Source organism: Pangasianodon hypophthalmus, chromosome 12 (assembly GCF_027358585.1).
Source record: "Pangasianodon hypophthalmus isolate fPanHyp1 chromosome 12, fPanHyp1.pri, whole genome shotgun sequence".
In the NCBI taxonomy this organism is placed as follows: Eukaryota; Metazoa; Chordata; class Actinopteri; order Siluriformes; family Pangasiidae; genus Pangasianodon; species Pangasianodon hypophthalmus.
The window spans coordinates 17,965,896-17,990,237 of NC_069721.1; the positions used below are offsets into that span (position 1 = coordinate 17,965,896).

Below are 24,342 nucleotides of genomic sequence, written 5' to 3' on the forward strand. Positions count from 1 at the left end.
TACCACAGCAGTTTAGCAATTATTGCTAATTTTATTTATTAATTATTGACACATCATGTTTGTTAACTATTTATAGTTACATTTAATATTCTGGAACAAATATCACTTATGTTATAGCAGCTATAACAGTCATTTAACACTCTCCCATAGCGGAAAACTTATTTACCACATAAGTTACAAAGTTCTGTCACTGAAGACCATTAATATTAACATTTTTTTAAAAATCAGAATAAAAAATGATATCTTTTTCTTTTTCTACTTTTTAAATCTGTTTTTTTTATCAGTCTTAGATTATGTCTATCATACTAGATTATGTAGATCATCGTCCCTGTGAGTGAGTTGTTACTTTAGAGCGTGTTAATATAAACCTGTGATCTGAATTAAAGCCAGAACTACTGTCTGAGTTGCTGTTACAGAAAATTAATCACCACCTTCTGTACAATCAGATTCGAGAATTCAGCAGTGCTGTGGTATAAAGTTCATTATTTCCAGTGAAAGGAAATTGTAATGCTACAGCATGCAAAGACATTCTATACAATTATACGCTTCTAACTTTGCGGCAACGGTTTGGGCGTGATGGTCAGGTGTTCACAAACTTTTGACCATATAGTGTATCTGAAGATGAGCAGCAGGGTATCCTAGGTAACAGCAATTCCCCTTTGGCCTGTACCATGTGCAGTGTTCAATAATGGACCCCAGTCTGTAAATCCTGAAAAAACTGCAAAAATGGCTGACTCTGCATGTTTCCTTCCCTGCACCACATTTCAGTAACTTCTGGAAATGTGAAAAACATCCCACAAATCTCACAAAGCTAATGCATGGATCTGACCACTTTTCTTTTCCTCCAGCTTCAGCTCGGTTCATGTCACACACTGCATGAGAAACAATTACACACTAAATATAGCTTCAATGTAAATGATTCGGTTTCAGTCGTGTCTCAAGGCTGTGTCACTGAGCCAGGCTAATTTCTGCTTTATGATGATAAACATGTTGCTCGTGCTTTCTCACAGCTGTCCTCACACCCATCTTAATACTTTCATGTGAGAGTCACACACACACACACACACACACACACACTGCTGGTGGGATGACTAGAAGTGCTGTGCTCCTGGACACTCTTTAGCAGTGACAGCACCGCACCACAGCACAGGCTCACACAGTAATGAACTAAAACGAGGATTTTGCCTTTAGCAGCTTCTCTCCATTAAATACACTGGAATAAATGGAATTATTATAAATATTACATACATTTTGTTTTCCACAGGAGTGTACTCAACTGTCAAAGTCACACAAAATGTACTTTGAAGACTTTTCTTTATAAATTGAATAATTACTTCAAATGGTGGTTTCATGGTCATATGGTCAATACTCAATTTTTCAGTGAGATTTTCAGCTCTTCCTGTTTGTTTAAAGAACGCAGCAAAACCACTGCAGTGACAAGTTTTTCATTTTGACCATTACACTCAAATTAATTTTTATTAGCTTTATTAGCTTATTTATTTTTATAGCTTACTTATTAAACATACTTCTATTTAGCACTTGAAGAATAAAACAACCAGCAAACTGTGTAAAGGCTTTGAAAAAGTGATCCATATAGTGAAAAAAAATTAACGCCACTTCCCATAATAAGTCATGATTTCCTGAATGCCACTTTTTTTTTGATAAACTATAATTCTTAGTGCACATTATGCAATAGTTATGGTGAATATCCATTACTTACCAAAAGTTATTGTTTCTTTTCATTTACAGGTAACTATATAGAAACCTTTAGTGCTCTCCAAACATGAAGAGCCTCAGTCCAATGTAAATAAATCTGTGAAACATGTCTCTATTGTCAAATTTGTCTATACACTGAAAAAAAGCTCACTGAATTTACTTAATTCAAGTGCATACACTGGTTCCATTTGAATAAATTGTATTTACACTATAATTGAGTTGCATTAACACAATTTCAATCCCCACATCCAACATGATTTGACTGTGCATTTTCAAAGCACTGAATAAACTCCATGCTCTCACCCAAACTGAGGATCGAACCCAGGTCAGTGGCATTCTGCAACAACCACATTACCACTGTGCTGTTCCACTACGCATATTTTTAATTGTGTTTATTTAATACTATAGTCATAGTTCCCGTCAGTGCCAACATCCTCACGAAATTTCATAACGTAATTTATGTTAATACTACTTCAATTGTTTGCTCACTCTACATAATTCTTCTAGAAATTAGAAACTTGTTTAAATTATGATTAGTATATGTGATGAAATCACATTTTCAAGAGAAACCTTAACTTTTATGTAAACTATACTTAATATGTTCTCGTAAATCTGACTGACTACATGTTCACTTTTTTTCAGTGATCTGCAACAAAAAGTCACAAATTAGCTGCACTAATGAGTTTCTGTGAGTTTCAGTTAGGAATAAAATGTAAACCTCAGTTCAATTTGAGGATTAAAATAAATTGTTGGCCCTCGTTAGTTTTTAATTGCCCCTCCACTTTCCATGCATTTCCAGGTAGGTCCAGGTATTTCTGCCTCTCTAATTTCCAGGTAATTCCATCATGATTGTATAAGCTTCTGATGTATGAGGAGACATCTGAAAAATGGCCTTTTAAGTACTGCAATCATCATAAAATTTGGATTTGATCAAGCTGGCTAGGATAGGGAGGAGATTAATGAAGGCAGAGAGACGGGGTGATCCAGTCCAGAGGAGAATGAGCCGAGGCCTGGGGAGAACTGAGAGGGACAATTACTTGTTATGGCGAAGGACAGAGGCTTCTTATTCAAATGAGCTGTGATAAGGTTTAATGTGCATGCTGCCTTATTGCTCTTCTCCTAATGACTAAAATCACACTGATCACCCCAAACAGGTGCACAGACAGACAGGAAAGACAGGCAGATCACTGTAAAACACCACTAATTGGCAACTAAAAAAGAAAATCGTAGCTGATGGTGTGGGATGATTCAGACTAAACATATGTTGCATCCTGACTGCCCATCTACCAATTATTTCAAACAAGCTGACGGCATGTTTTTGTAAAGTAATCAGCTTGATTCCAGTAAATATCCCAAGCCCATTTCTGAAGAGTCTGTCCACACAAGCTGTTCTTCTCTGAAATGTATAATTAATAACACATGGCACAGAGGTGAAGCAGGGACATGGCAAAGCCAAGAACTGACGTCTTCCTGATTTAAAAATCGTGGAAGAAAAAACTTTCTTTCCATATTAAGAGCTAACTGTGTTATTTAAAATGCTGTAAAGAAACTGAGATGAATTGAACATATGGTGCAAAGGCCACAGAGTGCTATCATATGGTTAGAGACAGCAGTTCCCTGCCCAAGATCTTCTCCTCCCTTCACACATCTTATTTAAAGCATATGTAGTCAGTTCACCTCATCCAAACCACATTTTAAGTAAATTTCCTGTTTTGGTAAAGGAAGCCCTGTTAGCACAATCAGGCACTCTTTTGTAGAAGCTGTGCAAAATGCCTTGTCCTCCTTCTGGTTTAATATCAGGAATGTAAAGAACACAAGGGAACGCAGACCAAAATGAGCAAAAATATCACACATATACAGGTGCTTAATAACCTACAGTGCAGAAAAGGCCACCTAAATCCCATTTTAGTTCAATCTCAACTCAGCCTCCCAAAGGAGTAGCAAACGGATCGAAATTCATTTGTATTTCCCTTTAGCTATTAATACACCCCTATTGTGAGACGAGGGAGCAAACCTTTGCTCCTACACCTGGTCTGTTTAAAGAATCTGGAAACAAAAGCATCACTACTAATCACAGTTCACGCTTCACAGATCCCAGTTCCCTGATCTCTTTTTTGTCTGAAGAAGTTTACTTCAGGCTGAATGAATAAAGTATGTATTGCCAGTTAACATGGCCATCCCACAAATGTGCAATCACTGTCCAGTCCAGAGAATCTTACTCTGTTAGTCACGCGGAACTTGAGCAGGGGAGGACAAATCACTAGCTTAGGCACCCAGGATAAGCCGATATTGTGTCCATGCTATTAGTTTTTAATTTGTAGTTGCCAGATTTCCTTTGGTATAATAATGATAATAATAATAATAATAATAATAATAGTGTTTCATTTATATAGTGTCTTTTTAACACTCAAGATTGCTGTACACAGACAAAACACACGAAGTCAGTGTAGTCACTAAGGTCCTGGGGTCAGTCTGGTCTTAGAGACCACCAGTAGCCCAGTATTGGTGGACCTCAGAGTCTGGGCAGAGGTGTAGGGCAGCAGGAGCACAAAGATACGACAGAGCAAGGCCATTTAGTGCTTTGTAAGTGAGAATGAGTTTGTATTTAATTCTCTGTGAAATGGGCAGCTAGTGTAACTGTTGGAGTATGGGTGTAATGTGTGCTGAACATTTGGTATGGGTAAAGACTCAGTTGAATTCTGAATATGTTGAAGCATGAGCTTATGAAAGCATGATTTGGGGTTTCAGCATCTTTCAAACTAATTAAGGGTCCAAGTCAGGCAGTGCTGTGATCCAATATTATAAAAATATATACCTAGATTGTGATGCACCTCAATGCTATAAATACAGCACAAGGAACTCAGCTCAAGGCATGTGCTGGCTGTTGGCAGAACTATTTTTACTAGGTGGATTAATTAAAGTGAATGGATAACAATGTTTTTAGGCTCAGGAACACACAGATATGTGGAAACACTGACAAAACCAAGCAAAATAAAGTGCAGCACATTTATATTTGTCACATTTAGTACATGCAGTCAATTCGCATGTAAACATATCTAGAGAAGATAAAGATGATAACCAGATACAAATAATATCTTTTACAATGCGATGCTTGGACAGGACACAAAGGACAGAGGATACAAATGCGATGAGCCACATGATCATATACTCGATCGTTTCTCTGTATTAATGAGCTTGACTAGCTAAGTAGCTCATTATACATTATTATATTACTTTAGCTTCCACTTTTCAGCCTTGTCAGTTTTTTTTTTTCAGGGCTACGAAAACATGCGACTGGAGCTTTTATTTGCCTGGTTGGCTAATAAAGTCAATGTCTAATAACATCATTGCTAAAGGTTGTTAACAACAAGTGTAGAGTGGTGTTTATATGTAGCAATCTTAGTCAGACAGATGGACTTGTTGTTAGTTAACTACATAGCTTGTTAAGGACTAAATTTCCATTCTGATGTGTTGTCGAGTAGCTATTATTTAACCACTGACACCCCATTAACTTCAGGCTCAAACATACTGAGTATTACATAAAATGCTGTCTTTAAATTATCTTTAAATTTATACTTGTTTACCAAGGGAAGAGGCTGGCGCATGCAGGTTTGGGAGTGTTTCCCCTGTCTCTCTTTCTGTCCTTCACTTGTTTTATTTCGTGGTTATGCTGCATTGAGTGCTCACTGTGCTTGTAGAGTGTGGATCACAGCCGTGACAGGCTGGAGCACAGAGGAATGTTTAATTCATGGTCAGACAGACGCCTAGGCAAGACACTGAATGATGTAAGTGGGAACAGCCTACAGGAAAGACCCAGATAATTGTATGCTATGCTAAACATGCTAAGAATGAGAAGCAGTGACAGCACACTTTCTGCACAGTGAGGCACAGAGAGAGAGAGAGGTGATGAATCAGCTCATCATCTTCTGTCTGAACTCTGCAGGAGCTCAGTCATCCCAGCATGTTAAATGATGATCTGTCATGGTGTGTGAAAATTACATGCTTACATTCTGGAGTCACAAATAAAAAGCTCTATATATGCCATAGCATCAGTGCAGCCTCTGCAATCAGTGCAATGTGGCAAAAATATTATATTTATGCACAATACTTTGAGACATTTTGAGAAAAACGATATGTATGATGACTTGGCTGCTGCTTCTTAATTGTGCATTGTTTATCCATTTTATTATGAATATGAATGGCTCATCTATTTTTCTCTTATTGTGTTTTTAAATTCTGACCTGAGTAGATTTTTGGAGTAATTTTACATCCTATTTTGATCTTACCACAGCTTTAATTGCCTACCGTACACCCTCTTCCCTTCAGCCTCACACCCTTTTCAGTGCGGTTGGGTTCTGGTCATCATGACGTTGGCAATTAAGTTGCGTATTTCTGAAACGCTGTTGGTTTGCTGCTGGGGGTTCTGCCTTGCCTCCTGATTCACAGCCTTTTTTTTCACCAGCTTGTTAACTATTTTGGTTGGAGAAATATGAACGTTTGTAGCTGCTCAATGCCTCATAGTTTCTGTTGTTGTTGTACTTTTATGTGCTTGTGTAAAGTTGTCATTCTGGTACTCATGATTTCTTTTGCTTGTTTGTTACAATATGCAAAAATAGTAACTGCAGGAATGGGCGGGATTGGTCAAGAGTGTCTACAAGAGCAGGTGGGTTTAGTGGAATAAATTCCTCCGGAAGTAGGCAGGAGAAGGATTTAAAAAAAAAAAACTTTCCTGCACACACCTATATAGTCAGGTTCATAAGTATTTGGACAGTGACACAATTTTCATAATTTTGCCTCTGTACACCACCACAATGGGTTTGAAATGAAGCAGTCAAGATGTGACTGAACTATAGACTTCCAGCTTTAATTCTGTATTTAACAGAAATACTGCATTAACTGTTTAGGAATTATGGCCATTTTTCATAGAGTCCCTCCATTCTCACAGGCTCAAGAGTAATTGGACAATTGACTGCTAATCAATTTCCTCCTTATTTCATGACAAATTAAGGACATAAAAGATCTGGAGTTGATTTGGTGTTGAATTTGCATTTGGTAGCTGTTCATGGGAACTCTCAATATGTGGTCCAAAGGGGTGTCAATGCAAGTGAAGGAGGCCATCATTAGGCTGAAAAAAATACAAACCTATCAGAGAGTTAGCAGAAACTTTAGGAGTGTCCAAATTTGGTACATTCTTAAAAAGAAGGAATGCCCTGGTGAGCTCAGCAACACCAAAAGGACATGGAAGACAACTGAAGTGGATGATCACAGAATTCTATCCTTGTTGAAAAAAAAACCCTTCACAACATCTAGCCAAGAACAGGCAAGAACACTCTGGAGGGGGTAGGCGTATCATTGTCTAAGTCTACAATCAAGAGACGCCTTCATGAAAGTAAATACAGACCTCAAGTTGCAAACCACTGTTAACACTCAAGAAAAGAAAGGCCAGATTAGACTTCACTAAAAATAAAAATAAAATAAAAAAAAAAGCCTGACCAGTTCTGATGCAAGATTATCTTGTACCAGAAAGATGAAAGGAAAAGAGTATGAAGAAGGAAAGGAAGGGATCATGTCATCTGTCAAACATGGTGGAGGCAGTGTTATGGCTTGTGCATGTATGGCTGCCAATGGAACCGTGTCATTGGTGTTTATTGATGATGTGGCTGCTGATAGAAGTAGCAAGATGAATTCTGAAGTGTATAGAGCTATACTTTCTGCTCAGATTCATTCAAATGCTGCAAAACTAATAGGACAGCGCTTCACAGTACAGATGGATAATGACCCAAAACATACTGCAAAAGCAACCCAAGAGCTTCTTAAGGTAAAGAAATGGAATAGTCTTAAATGGCCGAGCCTGTCACCTGACCTCAACCCAACAGAGCATGCCTTTCACTTATTGAAGATAAAACAGAAGGCAGAAAGACCCACAAACAAGGAGCAACTGAAGGCAGCTGCAGTAACGGCCTAGCAAAGCATCTCAAGGGAGGAAACTCAGCATTTGGTGGTGTCCATGGGTTCCCGACTTCAGGCAGTCACTGACTGCAAAGGATTTGCATTTGATTATATTATAAGTTAATCCAATTACTTTTGAGCCTGTCAAAATGGAGGGACTATGTAAAAAAAAATAGCTGTAATTCCTAAACAGTTAATGCAATAATTTTGTTAAACCTCTTGAATTAAAGCTGAAAGTCTATACTTCAATCACATCTTGATTGCTTCATTTCAAATCTATTGTGGTGGTGTACAGAGGCAAAATTATGAAAATTGTGTCACTGTCCGAATACTTATGGACCTGACTATATCTATATAGGTGGTTTGTTAACCTGCCTCCTTACTATACTTTGACACACCTCATGTGGTTATTGAGATAACATCATCTGTGCAGTATCAACTTGGTCTGTGCTTCTTACTTCAAGGAGTTTTTACGATTTTATTAAATAAATATTTTGGTGTTGTTTCACTCTGGTTCACTGCTACAGAAAAACCGACCCCACCCACCAACTCAAACCCGATTCATCATCTAAGCCATAAATTTAACCAGGAAAAACCCAGTGTAGGGCTAGTATTATTCTGAGTCATATTATTTAACTGTCTGAGAGTGAAGTTACTCAGTCCTACCTGCAGTGCGCTGTTGAGGAAGCAGCTGTTCTGGCCCGGCTCGTTGCTCAGGCCTTTGCTGGGAGCGATGGAGTTCATGGTGCGCGGGCTAGAAATGCTCTGCAGCCCGCTGCTGCCAGACGCAAAGTAGTTCCGCTTCCACGACATGGATGCCGCCCAATCCCTTCACCAGTCACCACAAAGGCTGCTTCCTTCTCCAGCCAATCATGCAGGAGGAGGAAGGCATCCTGGGTGAGTGTAGGTGATGCAAGTGTGCAGGTTTATGGAAGTGTATGGGTGTGTGACAGAAACACTAGATGAGACACTGCGAGAAAAAGCAGGGATGTTGGTGTGGACTGGCTCCTATGTCACTCCCATGTGAGGGCGATGTGTCTGGGTCTAGAGCAGCACTGTGTGTAGCTTAGAGAGTAGGGGAGTTGCTAACAGGTGTGCAGAGTACAATTTCTGCTTTTCAGAGGAAGGACGCTAAAGAGGCTCTTTTTCTTACGAATTTGTCCCAAATTGAATAAAGTGACGAGGTGACGTAAACTGCAACGAATGGCTTAGACTTTTTGCCTTCTTGGATTGTGTATGCCTCTCTGTGAGTGCCGTTGTTTCACTCTGGACCAGGAGAGTACGTTTTCCTTTAGCCAAGCCTTCACACTTCTCACTTAGCCCCTTCTCACCGTCCAGTCTTGTGGCCAAAACTTCTTATCTCTGCTCAGCCTGTGCAGAGAGAGAAAGAGAAAGGGAAAATACAATAAGTCTAAAGCACTATCCCTAAATAAACCAGCAGATAAGTTTGGAAACAATGTGCTCTACTAAATTTAAGAACAAAACCATGGATTTTTATCATCACACATTTTTACCAATTAAACAAATTGTCTCTCATCACCCTCTTCCCTTCTTCATCATCATGCTGATGATAGTTGGGCAGGATCCCAACTATGGCCACTTGATTAACTGTATTTTAATGGTGAATATAATTTTTGCCTTCCTCAATCAATTAGTTAAATACAGTCAACTGCGTCATCAGTGAGCTTAGCTTAAGTTAGATAATTTTGTTTTTATTGACTCTGGTACATTAACTCATAAGCTCCCCATTAATATGTTTTAAGTGTCTGACCAAACAGCATGCTCTGGCAAATTTAGTCACTGCCTCTGAAACACGGCACAAGACTGCAGACAAAGTGCTGCTTCTTTAACTAACAGTATTTTCTCTGGGAAAAAAATCTGATAAATAAAATAAATTTTAAAAAAAATTGTCATCACTTAAAAATTCCCAGTTTGTTCTTGCCTGAGGTTGCACAATAAATAAATACAATAAAATCTATTTGTCATGTGTCATCATGGGAAAAATGTAAGATCTTTCAACACAAGACACAAGTCAGTTAATGGATATAACAAATACACAAGCAGTTTGAGAAAATAATCGCAATCAGGACAAAAATGAGAAAAATTTCAAAAGTCAGTTGAAATTGCCAGGAACAGTTTTAAAGGGTTAATGAACACTCACTGTCCACTTTACTAGGAACAAATGTACACCTGCACATTCATGCAATTATCCAATCAGCCAATTACACAGCTGCAGCTCAATGCATAATTTCATGCTGATGCAGGTTAAGAGCGTCAGTTAATGTTCACATCAAACATTAATGTGATCTCAGTGGCTTTGACCATGGTATAGTTGCTGGTGCCAGATGGGCTGGTTTGATTAATTCAGAAACTGCTGATATCCTGGGATTTTCACACGTAACAGTCTCTAGAGTTTATACAGAACGGTATGAAAAAAACAGAAAACATTTATTGAGCGGCAGTTGTGCAGGTGGAAATGCCGTGTTGATAAGAAAGGTCAGGGGAGAATAGCCAGACCAGTTCAAGCTGACAGGAAGGCTACAGTAGCTCAAATAACAACTTTTCGCAACCATGGTGAGCAGAAAGGCATTTCAGAAAGCACAATATGTCAAACCTTGAGGCAGATAGGCTCCAACAGCAGAAAACCACATCACACACATGTACCACTCCTGTCAGCCAAGAACAGGAATCTGAGGCTACAGTGGGCACAGGCGAAGATCCAGTCTTGTACATTTTATTCACTTATATATAGATTTTTCCCCCCTCTCATTTTACAAGGAGGGTGCCAATATTTCTGGAGCTGACTGTATTTAGTATTTAAAGCACACATTTTAAGAATGTAGTTTTATAATATACAATGTGAAAGAAAGTCAAGTTTTCTGATTATATAAAATGATGAAGTGCCAAAACTACAGCCTACTCCATAATTATTGGCACCCACCTTACAAAATAAATAACATGCAATGACTCTACAAACATGTCAGTGTTGGTCCGGGTGGGTTTTTTTTTCAGTCATTATGCTGTTGTAAGATCTATGTACAGCCAAGTCATAACGTCCTGGCAGAGGCAACAAGTATTGAGGCTAAAAGACCCTGGTTTTCGCTGAATTTATGATGCCATCCATCTTCATTAAACCCCAAATAATCAATTATTCATCATACTGTACCTTTTATCATATGAGTTAAAATATAATGGGGTATCAATATTGTGAAAGAGAGAGAAAGGGAGGAAGAGAATTACTGCAAAGCTGCAGATATCTTATGTGTTCCTGCAGCCTGAGCTTGCCTCATGTGTTTGGGCTACAGTTCGAGTAGTGTGTGAAGGTGAAGGCAACTCTTTAGTTGCTCAGGTGAAAAGTAAAGCATGTGAAGCCAAAGTGTGACAGATATGAGGCAGGTGTTGCACTAGGTTACGCACAGAACTCTTTCCTCTCTCCTCCCCCTTTTTTGGCACTGTTTTGCACAAAGCTGGAGTGCTAACCCATTGCTAACATGTGCGTACTCACTGTACCCACGTTTTTTAGACATTACCCAACATCAGATGGGCTACCGATACCGAGAAATACGCAAAACTGACAGCACATGTAAAAGAATGCTTTTATGCTTGAGCATTACATATATTCCCTGTCTCCAATACCCCTTTTTATGGAGTACCCAAGTTGTAATGCCCAATGTAATATATTATTATTGTTTCGATTTAAATGAATCTATATATAAATGCTGATTACACATAACCAACCATTTTATTAGGAACACCTGTACACTTGCTCATTCATGCAACTATCCAATCAACCATTCACGTGCCAGTAATGCAATGCATAAAATCATGCAGATACGGGTCAAGAGCTTCAGTTATCGTTCATCTCAAACATCAGAATGTGGAAAAATGTGATCTCAGTGACTTCAGCCATGAAATGGTTGTTGAAACCAGACAGGCTTGTTGGGATTATTTCAGAAACTGCTGATCTCATTGGATTTTCACACACAAACTCTCTAGAGTTCACAAAGAATGGTGCGACAAACAAAAAACATCCAGTGAGCAGCAGTTCTGCAGGTGGAAATGCCTTGCTGTTGAGAAAGGTCAGAGGAGAACAGTCAGACCGGTTCGAGCTGACAGAAAGGACATGGTAACTCAAATAACCACTCTTTGCAACTGTGGTGAGCAAAAATGCACCTAATGTCATTCTTTCCTTCATTCATCTTCAGTACAATATCAAGATAAAATTGGGACACTGGAGCATTCATCTTCAGTATGACATCAGGATCAAATAGGGACCCTGGAACTGTGACACAAAAATGCTACCTGCTGTGCCACAATGTTGCTCCACATTAAATTGTGGCCTTTTAAGAAAGGTATCCAATAGCTTAGGTAGTGACGTGAGTTCAACACTGAATGAGTCTCTTCCGCAGCTACAGGAGCCCCTGGTCAAGGCTACATCATAGTACTATGTGTAGTAACATTAACTAGCTAACATGCTATTATAGCAAGCTACCCAGGTTTAGCATTTTAAAGGTGTGTCTAGTGTTAGGTGTTATGGCAAAAATATAGCACAATACTTGAAGACCTTTTCACAATCCACAATATAACTCATAATTTTGGTTTTCCTAACAAATCCGTGGAACCATATTATGACCAAAGGCACAGATTCTTCCACTGAAATTTAAGTTTTTAATGTGGAAAAAGAGGAAACCTGTCATGAAAACAGCAAAGGCAACTGACAATAGCTATGATACTCAGGAAAGTGTATTATTATGTTAATAAATCACAATACCATGTGCACTGTTAGTCCCAGTTCTGCAGCTATTATTTTTGCTTTACGGCACTTAACATTACATAGTTAACATTACTGTCTTGTGTTTTTCCTTAGAACAAGGGTTCCTAGACTCAAGAAGTTCCCCTTTACTGACCATTAACAAATGATAACAGCGGATCCCACCCACTGAGGTTGATTGGCAGAACACCTTATCAATCAAAACTGTCATAAAATAAAGATTCCATTGAGGTTTACTTAATTATTATGCATTCAGCAGCAACCACTACTGAAAATTTGTCCTAAAAAAAGAAACCGCATTAGTCTTGATATATCGATTGTACTGTGTTAGGTTTTTGGCCAAAAGGAAATATATTAGAATAAATAAGAAGTGCTTCGTCAGTTATATATAGGAGTACACTCTCAGAAAAAAGGGTACTAAACTGTAACTTTTCTTGTTTCTGGGGTGATGCCCTTATCTTCTGTACATTTAATATGTATCTTTCACCTGTAAATGTTGATTATAATGTTCTTTTCATAAAGATTTAAAGTACATAATCGGACCTTTTAGAGTAAAGCTGTAAAGGTATGTTTTCCAAGAATGTAAAAGATACAAAGGTGTATGCTTAAGGGTATCTTTTTTTAAGAGTGTAAGACGCATGTAATGCCCCAAATGTAGCAAGGGCATAAGCACTTCTAAGCGTGTAGTTGGAAGTGCATCAAATACACGATGACGCAGTTGTGAGACCTCTGCTTTAAGGGCAAGTGTTCAAACAAGACTGAAGCCTTTAAAACGGTTGTACGTGTTCTACCAGGACACTAGCTCACTCACTTCAGGGTCACACAATTACCAAGACTTTATTTCCCAGCATTCCCTCCATGTGGCATGTTGGGTCAGTTAGAATGTCCATTAGCCATTAAGGTCACATGCTGATTAAGCACAAATCAAGGCAGCATATCATTATTGTGCCTCTGTGCTTTTACATTTACATAATGCACTGTAGTAGGGAGAAGGCATAGAGATCGTCAGCTCCTCATAGTTAATTAACCCTGAGGAGACCTGTTCCTCCGGAACTGCAGCTCTACCTGCATATTTTATACATAGGAGTCTGAATGAGTGGTGCGAGCAGCCTCTTTAACAGGGCAACAATCAGCACCAACCCCTCCTCTCTTTTTTTTAATTACATTGTGAGCCCTGTGCACTGTAAACAGGGAGGGCTAATCAACCCTTGGTCAGCGCACTATTTAACATGTTGCATAACATTCCCAGTGCACTGTGTAAAAACTGCATTGCCTACAGCCCATACACACACACACACATCCTTTTTGGACAACTCGTCCCTGCCTTTTAACTTTGGAACACACATGTACCCATATAGAGACACTCTAAATCCCTCTTTAATTCCATTATCTGGCTCGGCTCCAGTGCCAAGCTGCTAGGCGAGGAAAGGCCTTGGCAATCTCGAAGAGGGCAGCAGGGTTGCATCATGGACTGCCACTAACATAAAGGGCTGTGGCAAGGGCTTCCCTCAGCCTTCATCATAGCGCCATGTTAACACAACAAGTTTAACCTGAATTGTCAAAGAATATCACAGAATAATCAGGAGATTAGTTCACTAGTTCACATGGCAGTTTCAAGCCTGTTCCACCCTTAAGACATTGAGGCAATTGGTAAAGGTATAACTAGGAAGCACATATCAATGCTGCAATCGACAAGACACAGAAATGAAAAGAACCCCGACCCCCAAACAACCCCAATTCCCCCCTTCCCCCGGCATATGATGTATTAATTGTCAAGTTTTTGTCCAGTCGACAAAATCTGAACACTGATCTTGATTTTATTAACTAAGAAGAATGTCATTATTAATGTTAAATTAGTATTTAGTTTGCATTTAGTTTTCATCATGCGGAAAAAGGGTCGTGATTTTTTCGTCAACAAGATTAACACTGCAGTCAAAGAACATGTACACCGTGAAATAAGAGCCATCTGGAAAAGTGAAGCAAATATGTTCTCAGGCTCTCAGGAGGCGTGTAGGAGGGCAGCACTGCAGCACGTTCACAAAGCCAAAGCCACAATCATTAACACAGCATTTCACAGTGCCAGGACCATATACACTCTTAGGAGATGGCAGAAGCCCTGACGCTGCCTTCACACATTAATGGCAAAAAAAAGTAACTGTATGTGATAATGCAAAACAGGCGATGAGCGACATTGTAAGCTGCAGAAGGAGTCTTGATGTTAAATGTTGACAATCATGTAAATATGAGCGAGATGAAGTTATTAGTTGCTACTGTAAAATCACGAATGAAGAAGGGAGAAGGGTATTCGAAAACAGGTGTGAGTTCATGCTTCATTTCTTTTAGGTAATTTTTTTAAGAGCTTGTTGTATAGTATCGGAAGGGTGGTCTGCACACATAAACGCCTTTCAGGGTGAAAACATTTTCACACACCCCTTAATGACTGCAGCACAGATTTATTTGATAAATATAATCCAAATATTCAATATTTAGCATACTATTTTTATTTATTATTTATTTATCAAATTATTATTATTATTATTATTATTATTATTACTTATATATGTGTATATCATTTATTTATCAAAGGCGGTAAAGCTTTTTATTCATAATATTTCTGCCCACAAAACCATAATCAGATCAAATGTGTTTTAATGTAGATTTAATAACATTTCTTTCACAAACTTTGCAGTTTATTAAAATTGCATTTAGATTCAACACTGACATAATGTATGCTTGTCTTCATGTTATAAAGCATCACAATAATACAACTTCCTATAAGAAACTACTTCCTTTTAGAAACCTATTTAATTTAAGTGACCAGTAAATTAGGATTATAATTAAAATAAATAACTAAATATTAACTATTACTACTATAGCCATAATAAAAATAACATTAAAACCCCTTCCCTTGTGTCATGGACCCTAGACGCATTTACACATTTACAATCAGAGAAAACTGAACTTTCTCTGTCTTTGAAAACTTTCCAGATTTCCATCAACCTTGTACTGCTAACATGTCAGTGCAGCAGGTGAGCCTCTAACCATTATCCACTGCACTTAATAGGCAGCATGGAAATAGATACATATCACTGTAATTAATCCTGACAGTTATCTGCTACATTTAGATTGGAATTATGATGCTGAGCATTGTACGTCAGAAGTAAGTTGGATGAGAAGAACAACACATGCTGCACACACACTTCCTTCACTGGGTTGTTACACTGATCACATTTGCCTGTGATCTCATTTGTCTTAACTAAACTAACTAAAGACGGGAAATGTTAAATGGATTCCTTTCCTCCATTACCATATCCTGCTATTTTGCAAACAGTACATCTTCATGTCTGCACTGAGTCAAGTCAAGTTTGTTTTAATGTCATTCCTCAGTGCACGCTAATTAGACAGGACAACAGTACAGTGTTGGATGAAAGAAACCAGTGCAAACTACTGTAAAGTGTAAGAGTTACTCTATCATGCAATTGCGTAAGAAAAAAAGATGAATAAAACTATTACCAGGTGAAAAGCAACGTCATTATGGAAGTAAGACAATCGAAATGGGTGGAAAGGTTTAAGAACAGGAAATATGTTAGAAATTCAAAATCAAATAACTACCAAATGCCAGAGATGTGATGAGGCAGAAATTACTGGCTTCTTCATTCGCACATGGAGGCCATAATCTTTCAGGGCGAGTCTCTTCAATTCATTAGTGGAATTGTACCAAATCCAAGAAACTGATGATGGCTAAGACTTGTCAGAACTAGACTCAACCCAATGGGAGCAAAACATGAGTCGTCTACGCTGGCATCAGAATGCAGTTCAGTTCAATCACAGCCTGCTAATGCAGCGCAGCAATGAGAAAAGAAAGAAAAGAAAACATCCAGGGATTCAAACTGAGCAATTAGGCAGCGAACACCAGCATTTATTGAGATTTCAAAGCAAGTTGTCATCCTTGTGGATGATGTGTGTTACACTGTGCTGCCTCGCATGTCGCTCGTCGTTGAAAGGGTTTGCGTGACTGCTGCTCCTGTGCTCAGCCTATCTCCTACAGAGTGTGTCATTGATCGCTGAGGGCTATGTTGGCAGGCCATGGAGGTCTCCAGGGTGTGAATGAAGATCTGGAAGACAGCCAGAGAGATGGAAGGGATGCACGACTCTCCTCTCTGTACAGGCAGAAGGGACGAGCAGCACTTATCTGCAGGGGAGGTGTGGGCGGAGGCGCGGCGCTCCACAACTGAGCAGCCGAGATGGGAGCTGTGCACTTTAATTTCAAGGAGCCTTTTAATGACTTTATTCCAATCGATACCTGACTTGGCACAGGTGGAATTTAGTGGTAAGAAACTGCTCCAGTGTAGAAGATGTGCAAATACATTGAATACTTTCTTTTCTTAACTCGGTCCCAATTTTTTCAGCCCCAGCTAAATCTTCATTCCAATTAAGGCATCTAACTGACATGTGGCGAAAATCACAAAAAAACATCTACTGGCATGCTTGGAACTGCAGCCATTTAATTACATTAAAGTGGCATTAGCTTTTTCACGTGATCAGTGACTCCTGTCGCACATCTGATTTCAGCATTTCCTTAGCGAGGGGGATGAGCTGAATTAAACGCGTAGCCACTGCTCACCAGCCGAGTCTTGCTGTCTAATAGGACTCCCCAGTCCTCTAGCAAGGAGAAAATTAGCAAGGACGCTCGTACTTTTCTTCAGATGATGCATGGAAAAACAGACACATTAAAAACCTGAGTGTCCATTAACCCTGAGGCCCTGGTATTTCAAAGCAAATGGGAAAATACATGATGAACTAAAAGAAGTTAGGGCTTTTAGCCAAGTCAGTTTTACTGAAAACATACTGAGGCAGATACTGATGTACTAAGCACACAGAGTAGACCTGATGTACAGGGCACATAGAGAGTAGAGCTGACGAAATTATCTCCCAGTCTAGCCCTATTTACACACAGTGCCATCTGTAGATAATTTTTCTTGTTGGTTTTTTTAATCTCTGTATTCCATTCAGCACATTAGGTTTGAAAAAAAATCCTTTTGAGGTTGAAATGCGGCTTGAATTTGAATCTATGCAAAACAAAAGCAATTCATCAGATGAAGCTGTAACAACTGGTCATGTACCACTACTTGTCTTTCAGTACAACTGCAATTTGAAATTACAGATGATAAAAGACACAGATGTGCATTAAGTAGTATTTTTTTAGTCCAATAACATACGAACAATACAAAATTCATCAGCTTATGCTTTCATTAAATGTTGCTAATCAATCAATGTGCATAATTGTGACTTTAAGAAACAAATCATGGTAGCATGGAAAGTCGTATACTTTGATAAATTTAAAGCGTAAATCAGCAATCTTCTGTTAGAGCAAATTTTTGGGTGCTGATTTGCATACTTTCCATTGCAGGTGGCAATAAGTCATTTAAGATTTATTGTCTCGGTTGTTTCTTAGATCACACTGATGGTTATATTCAGGAGACTCTTGCTCCTCTCTGGCTCATTTCCTGTATCCAAGAGCACAAACCCAAGGTGACAGGGGCTCACAGGCACACCAGCATGCATATACATCTGAGTGCATGAGTGTGTGAGGAAAAGCTTAGCAAATTGGAAATTCACCATGGAAACACATCTCTGAACAAACAGAAGAAAGCTAAGGCATATGACATAAGAGGAAAAAGCAGGCTTGAATTGTGTATTGCTAAACTCTATAATACATGGCTCTGTGACGTGCATCTTCCAGGAATATTCTCCCCTTCCTGCATGGAAAATGTTTCACGGCTTAACACTGCTTTTAAGAGCTTATGTTCTTACATTCAGCGCTGAGGATTTCACCAAATACAAACAGAGGCCAGGGGCAAATATCTCTATTTTATTAAAGCAAAAGCAAGAAACTGTCTTTTTGAATATGGTTCAGGAGAAACACTTAAAATTGCACTTAAACAATGTTCAGAAAGCTCAAATGCTCCATTTCACACCTGAAATTACATAAATGGGAAACAAGCAAGACCTGAGTCCTAGCTTTATATAACGGTCTAAGTATTCGGCATATCATCTGAAATATCCCAGTGATGACACAGCCATCCACAACCCTGCAAAAATGGCCTTCGTCTACTATGTCAAGAGCAACACTAGTCAATTTAAGGTTTGTGCTCTCGATTAGCACATTCAGCTGCCCTATGAGCAGCACTTCAAAAAGAACCAGTCTCGGAAAAAGCATGTGTTATCCTTCACACTGCTGTGTTGAAAGTCAGCATGAGAAACGGGAGGCTCAGCTGGTGGGAGGAAATTGGCTACAAGTACACTGGGAGAAAACTGGGTTTAAAAAATAGTAGTATCATACAAGTAATTAGATTGTGGATCCACTGCTGGTTCCTTGGGGTACGAAAGGTCAAAAAATCTCATTAAAGTAATCACAGCAAAAATAGGGAATATTTTATGGATGGATACTTACTTTAACGATTCCATATGGGAAATTGATAGACTTTTACTAAATCACGTTTTGTCTTTTAAATCCTGGTTAAAAATAACAAAACAAGAAAACGATACTCGTTTCAAATACGTGTTCTGCCACTGAGGTTCTATATGAAGGTCTAACCTAAGAGAAAGAGGCATGCTGTAGCTGTGCCTGCACTAGATCAGGATATAAGCGATCTGGAGGGGGGTGAAGATGAATTACTGCAGGAGCTGGAGAGACACAGCAGCACGCTGATGAACTGAAGATCACTTTCTATGATAAAGAGCTCCACATACATCTCACTCCTGAAGAGAAGACTTTAGATTCTCATGCATCCATTACTGTTGGTCAACACGGTTCCTGTGATAACCAGTGACCTCAATCTGGAAGAGTACGGAGACTGATCATCTAATAAGCTCTGAGGCATGACATATACACACACACATACACTCACGCACACACATACACATACAGGAGAGTTAAAAAAATCACAGAACAGAAATTGGGACAAGTATTACTGGCAGAAGGTCACAAATTGAACTAAAGATGTTTGTGTTTATGGAACTGGGTCATAGGCTTGTGCAATATATATATATATATATATATATATATATATATATATATATATATATATATATATATATATATATATATATATATATATAATGATGTAATCATCTTTACACCACCACTACCACAATATTCAGTGACACTGACTTGCATTATAAGCTTATTACACCCATCCAGCAATAGCAGCTCTATATTATACAATGTCAAAAAGTTGCAATGTGTGCATCTGGACGAATGTAACTTAGCATAAACCTGGACTGGCCAGAGGTGGCTGGTATAAATGGACTAGCAGTGCTAAGTCAAACCCTCCCCCCAAATTCTTTCAAAGATAATAAGCTGAACTCGACGCCAACAGTGTCACTGGGGATGTCTCTGGCACTACCAATTCTAGTCCTTCTTGTTATTAATTTGCCAGAACTACCCTAAAAATATACTTCAACCATGAAGGAAGCTACTGAAGGAAAAACTATTTCGGACATTTGACCTTGCTGTGACCTTGATACTGTATTGAGCAATTTCAAAATCTAATCAGTTCATCTGCTGGTTACAATGATAATTCCATATACAAACATTCAACCTCTCGTTCTTGAGATATCGCTATAATGAGAACCTCAAATCTTGGACAGACACATGGACGGACAGACACAGATGGACAGGTGAACACATGGGCAGGCTGATGGCAAAAATCATAGCTAGCCAAAATGGGGCTTGATTTCATGAACATGAATCCCTAAGTAACATCTTTGTATGACACACAAGAAGGGAGCTATTGAATAAATACTATTTCAGACATGTGACTTTGCTGTGACTTTGATCCTGTTTGGATCAATTCTAAAATTAAATCAATTCATCTGCTGGTTACAATGATATTTCCATCTAATCTTTACCATGTTTGATATTCGGAAGACACATTGCATGAACCAGTAGAGTATTACAGACTTCTAATGTTTAATAGAAATCACAAATTCAGCTACCTATCTGCCTTTAAGCATTTGTGTGTGTGATACTTTGTCCCATCATTCTTATTGTTCCATCAGAATAATAATCAGATCTCATGATATAATGCATTGCTCAACCCTAATAGTTTCGCTGTCAAGCTACTGATAGATATTAGATTGTAGCCTTCTCATTTAATATCACGACCAGGACAGATTCTCACATTACAGGAGTTGTAGTATACACAGGGACAAATCTGTTTATGAATTATTCGACAAGTATGAAGGAGCATCATCACACTGTAACAGGCCTGCAAAATCACCAGACCTCAGTTCCATAGAAAACATGTGGGATTATTTGGGACAGCAGGTGAACACCAAAATTTAGCTGAATTGCACTTCCAGTCAGTAGAAGAGTGGACTAAAGCTGACAGGAACCGTCTCAAGGCACGGGCGAAATCCTTACCTGACAGGATTGGCACTATTATTCAGGTGAGGGGAGGCTTAGCAGAGTATTAGTAATGATATATATGTGGCTAATTTTTCTAGGGAGCTTATAATATTACTAAATGATCAAGTTTAATTTATAGTTAGAAATGCTTAAATTTCCACACACACCACAAATGAAAAGTTTTTACCGTATCATTTTCAGAACACCAATATTCATGACAAATCCATACTTAAACCACTTACAACTGCCTGCCTCTGTTCACTGGAGCATCCAAGTTATTTTCACTTTCCCTCATTTTCCACCTCACCCCCTTTTTCTATCTATACAACTGTCTGTTCACACCAACTATATTTTGCCACATCTGGCCCAGCTAAGCTTGCGCAAATGGCAACTTACAGCTGGTGTAAAGACGAGAATGAATAAACCATATAGAAATCAAAATGTACACACTGTATGCCTAGCTGTGTGAGTAAAGCACTCATGCATAAAAAAGGTTATAATACAAGCAGCACATATAATAGATGCCTTTTTTATGAGAAGTACGTTTACCCTGCAGTGTTGCTCATAAATTAATGGAATTGCCCACATCTGGCAGCGGGCCAAATGTTAATTGCAAGCCCTGGATATGGCAATGATGCATAAAATGGACTCAAATATACTCTACATTAAATATAGCCACACATTTATATATTTCATTTCCCAACAGAAACAGTTTTTGGATTAAAAACAATAAATATCTCAAAAAGCTCTCAAATTTCTTCCTTTTCTTTCTTCTTTGCTGGTTTTTCATTATTTCAGATTCATTTTGGAGCTAAAAATTATTGTGTTCTTGAATGATGGATATATATCAGCAATTACTGGGTAGTAGCAAGAAGGGTAGATTAAAGATTGTCATTAGTGCCTGACGTACTGCTGATATGGATCACTATCTGCAGGATGCTGTAATTGAAGAATATTTTAATCACTCACATATCTATGCTGAGCCTATTTTATTACATCTTGAATGAAAACAGAATAAGGTTCCAGAGTTCAAATCTTAACCAGAGAATAATAGCTGACTTGTACTTCCAGGTCCACTCTGTTCACGCTGAAATGTACTGCAGTGGAATTTTTTCATATTTGGATTCATAAATTTTTGATTTCTAGACTTTGTGTGGGGAGCCAAGTACAAACAGTCAATATTTTTATTATTATTATTATTATTATTATTATTATTATTATTATTATTAATTTCATGAAAAATAATGAATTCATTTCCGATTTTAATGTGTTTTTTTTTTTTTCATTTTCACTTCGAAAAGGAAAACCGAAGAATGCAACGTACATGGACTTGAGTGCTGACTAATGCTGAATAACGCTAGCTCTGAGCTTTTCCCCGAGCAGTGAGATGCAGTAAAATGCAGGTTCCAGCTGAAGCATGTTAGTACGGTCATGTGTACTGGAACGTGATTGTGTACGCAGTGAGCAGTGAACACTTGCCCTACACATCTCCTCTAAACATCCTGCACCCTGGCAGAGCTTTGCTGGGGCTGAAATCGCAGATTCAGCGTGAGTACGTGAACCGTGCACTAAGGTCCTGGTGCTGATGCATATTGATGACTCAGAGTGTGACTCATATGGGGATGAGGGAGCAGCTCTTTAACTGATGCCTCATATGCACCAATAGTGCACTAGAAATTGTATTCATGAAACCCCACATTTTCACCACTCATATTTGTGCACCTTTTGGGACCGTGGTTTTCTAAGTGGAGTCCAGAGAGAATAGCCAAGAGGTCTGTGTTTTTTGTCTGTTTGTTATAATTGTAAGTAAGTACTATTAGAATCAGAAATTTTTCTATTACCAAATAGAAAGAGCTGAATCCTTTGTATTAATATCACTATAATAAAAGAACTAACCATTCCCAGAAAGATCTTATTACTTAGCTAAAAAGACAACTGAAATATCCATGAAGCACTGACTCAATATTTTAACAAATCACTCAACCTTTGACCAATTCCCATTACATTGTGTACATAAAAATGATCATTAAATAAATCATAGTTATATCAAATCTTAGTTTTGATAAAACTTTGAATAATGTTGGTACTATAATAAAAATTTTACAAATCTGTTAATGCTCAGAGTGTGAAGAGCTCCAAAATTAATGGCTCCAGTTAATAAGGACGATGGAACATATTGGCCTAATATGCTTAATATTTGAATAGCTGGATTATAAATAAAGAAAGAAATCTGTGCTACTGTATCATCAGAACAGGCTCCTGAGGAAAAAAAAAGGATATCAAAAATGTTCCCCAGCTACAAAAGGTTTAAGAACCCTGTTTTAGTCTACACTGATTGCCTGAAAAACACAACACAAAAGAAGGTTGGGTCTAATGAGTGCCTAGAAGATCACTCGTGCAAGTAAACGGTTTCTAGCTGTAGTCATCTGCAGTAACGTGTAGGCTCTGTTGTCACAGGTCTGCCTTTGGAGCAAAGGTTTGAAATACATTTATTAAAAATTTATCTTGCATCCATCATGATTTTCTCAATATTCAAAACTAAAAGTGGCCTACTTAGGTTAACAAGCCGAGAGGAAGCGTGTTTGGAAGTTTGGCTGACTCAGACCTTTTCTCTGGACATGAACAAGCCTGGAGGAGTGTTCTGAGCTCGGAGCAGAGAAACCAGAATCACCTAGAGCATTTTGCCTTGAGTCACAGCTAACGGCAAACCCAACTCATCCTGAAGTGACACTAAAACTTCCAATAACCTGAAAATCAAGCAGCTGAAATCCCTAATATTTAGCCCTTGCTTTGTTCTTCATCCTGCTCTGTAGACACTCTCATAACTCAAACACTCATGCTATTCATTTAGCCTTAGTAATTATATAAAGGTAGAACTGAAATATGAAGTGTATTCTCACAGAGGGAAAAGTGGAGGAAATAATCCGTTATTGATTGTGAGAGTGGAGCAGTGCTGTTGAGTTGCAGGGAGATTTACTGCTGGTCTTGGCTCATGAAATGCAATGAGAGATCCTCCAGAAGGCGCGGGCCGGGCGAGGGGTGCCTGCACAGCAAACACATAAATAATGCTCTGATCATGGAAACTGCTCCCTGAATCTTAAGTGTTCAATTTAAGCTCTTAGTAGAAGAACATGTTTGAAATTCAATCATGTACCTGATTGGGAAATTTGTTATTAGTGAAAGATGACTTCATCCAGACACACACATTTAGAGTTCTAAATTTTATTTTATGAAATATGCCGTCTGGACATTCAGGTATCTCCAGTGTAACATTCCAAAAAGGATATTTCCATGTCCTATAATCTACGATTAACATTAGGTTCCATTCCTTCTGGTGTATTTTTCGTTATAATTGATCATTTGTGTTTTTAATATTTTTAATTGTATAATTCCACCAATGCAATATCTCATATTACGCATTAGTGTGAAATTAAAGCCAATCACGGTCTGTAGTAAATAATAATAATGTTATTATTATATATAACATAATAGT

At 38.4% G+C, this 24,342-nt stretch overlaps 1 protein-coding gene across 5 annotated transcripts in view; it reads right to left on the minus strand.

Annotated features, from left to right (window-relative positions):
• The window catches only part of usp54b (ubiquitin specific peptidase 54b), a 108,854-nt gene that overhangs the window by 61,381 nt on the left and 23,131 nt on the right, over positions 1-24,342 (minus strand). For all 5 annotated transcript variants that reach the window (XM_053238730.1, XM_034309450.2, XM_053238731.1 and 2 more), the window contains one exon: positions 8,332-9,036. In XM_053238730.1, the coding sequence (XP_053094705.1) occupies positions 8,332-8,478 (147 nt within the window). In that variant the 5' untranslated portion in view covers positions 8,479-9,036. The remainder of the gene's footprint in view (positions 1-8,331; positions 9,037-24,342) is intronic.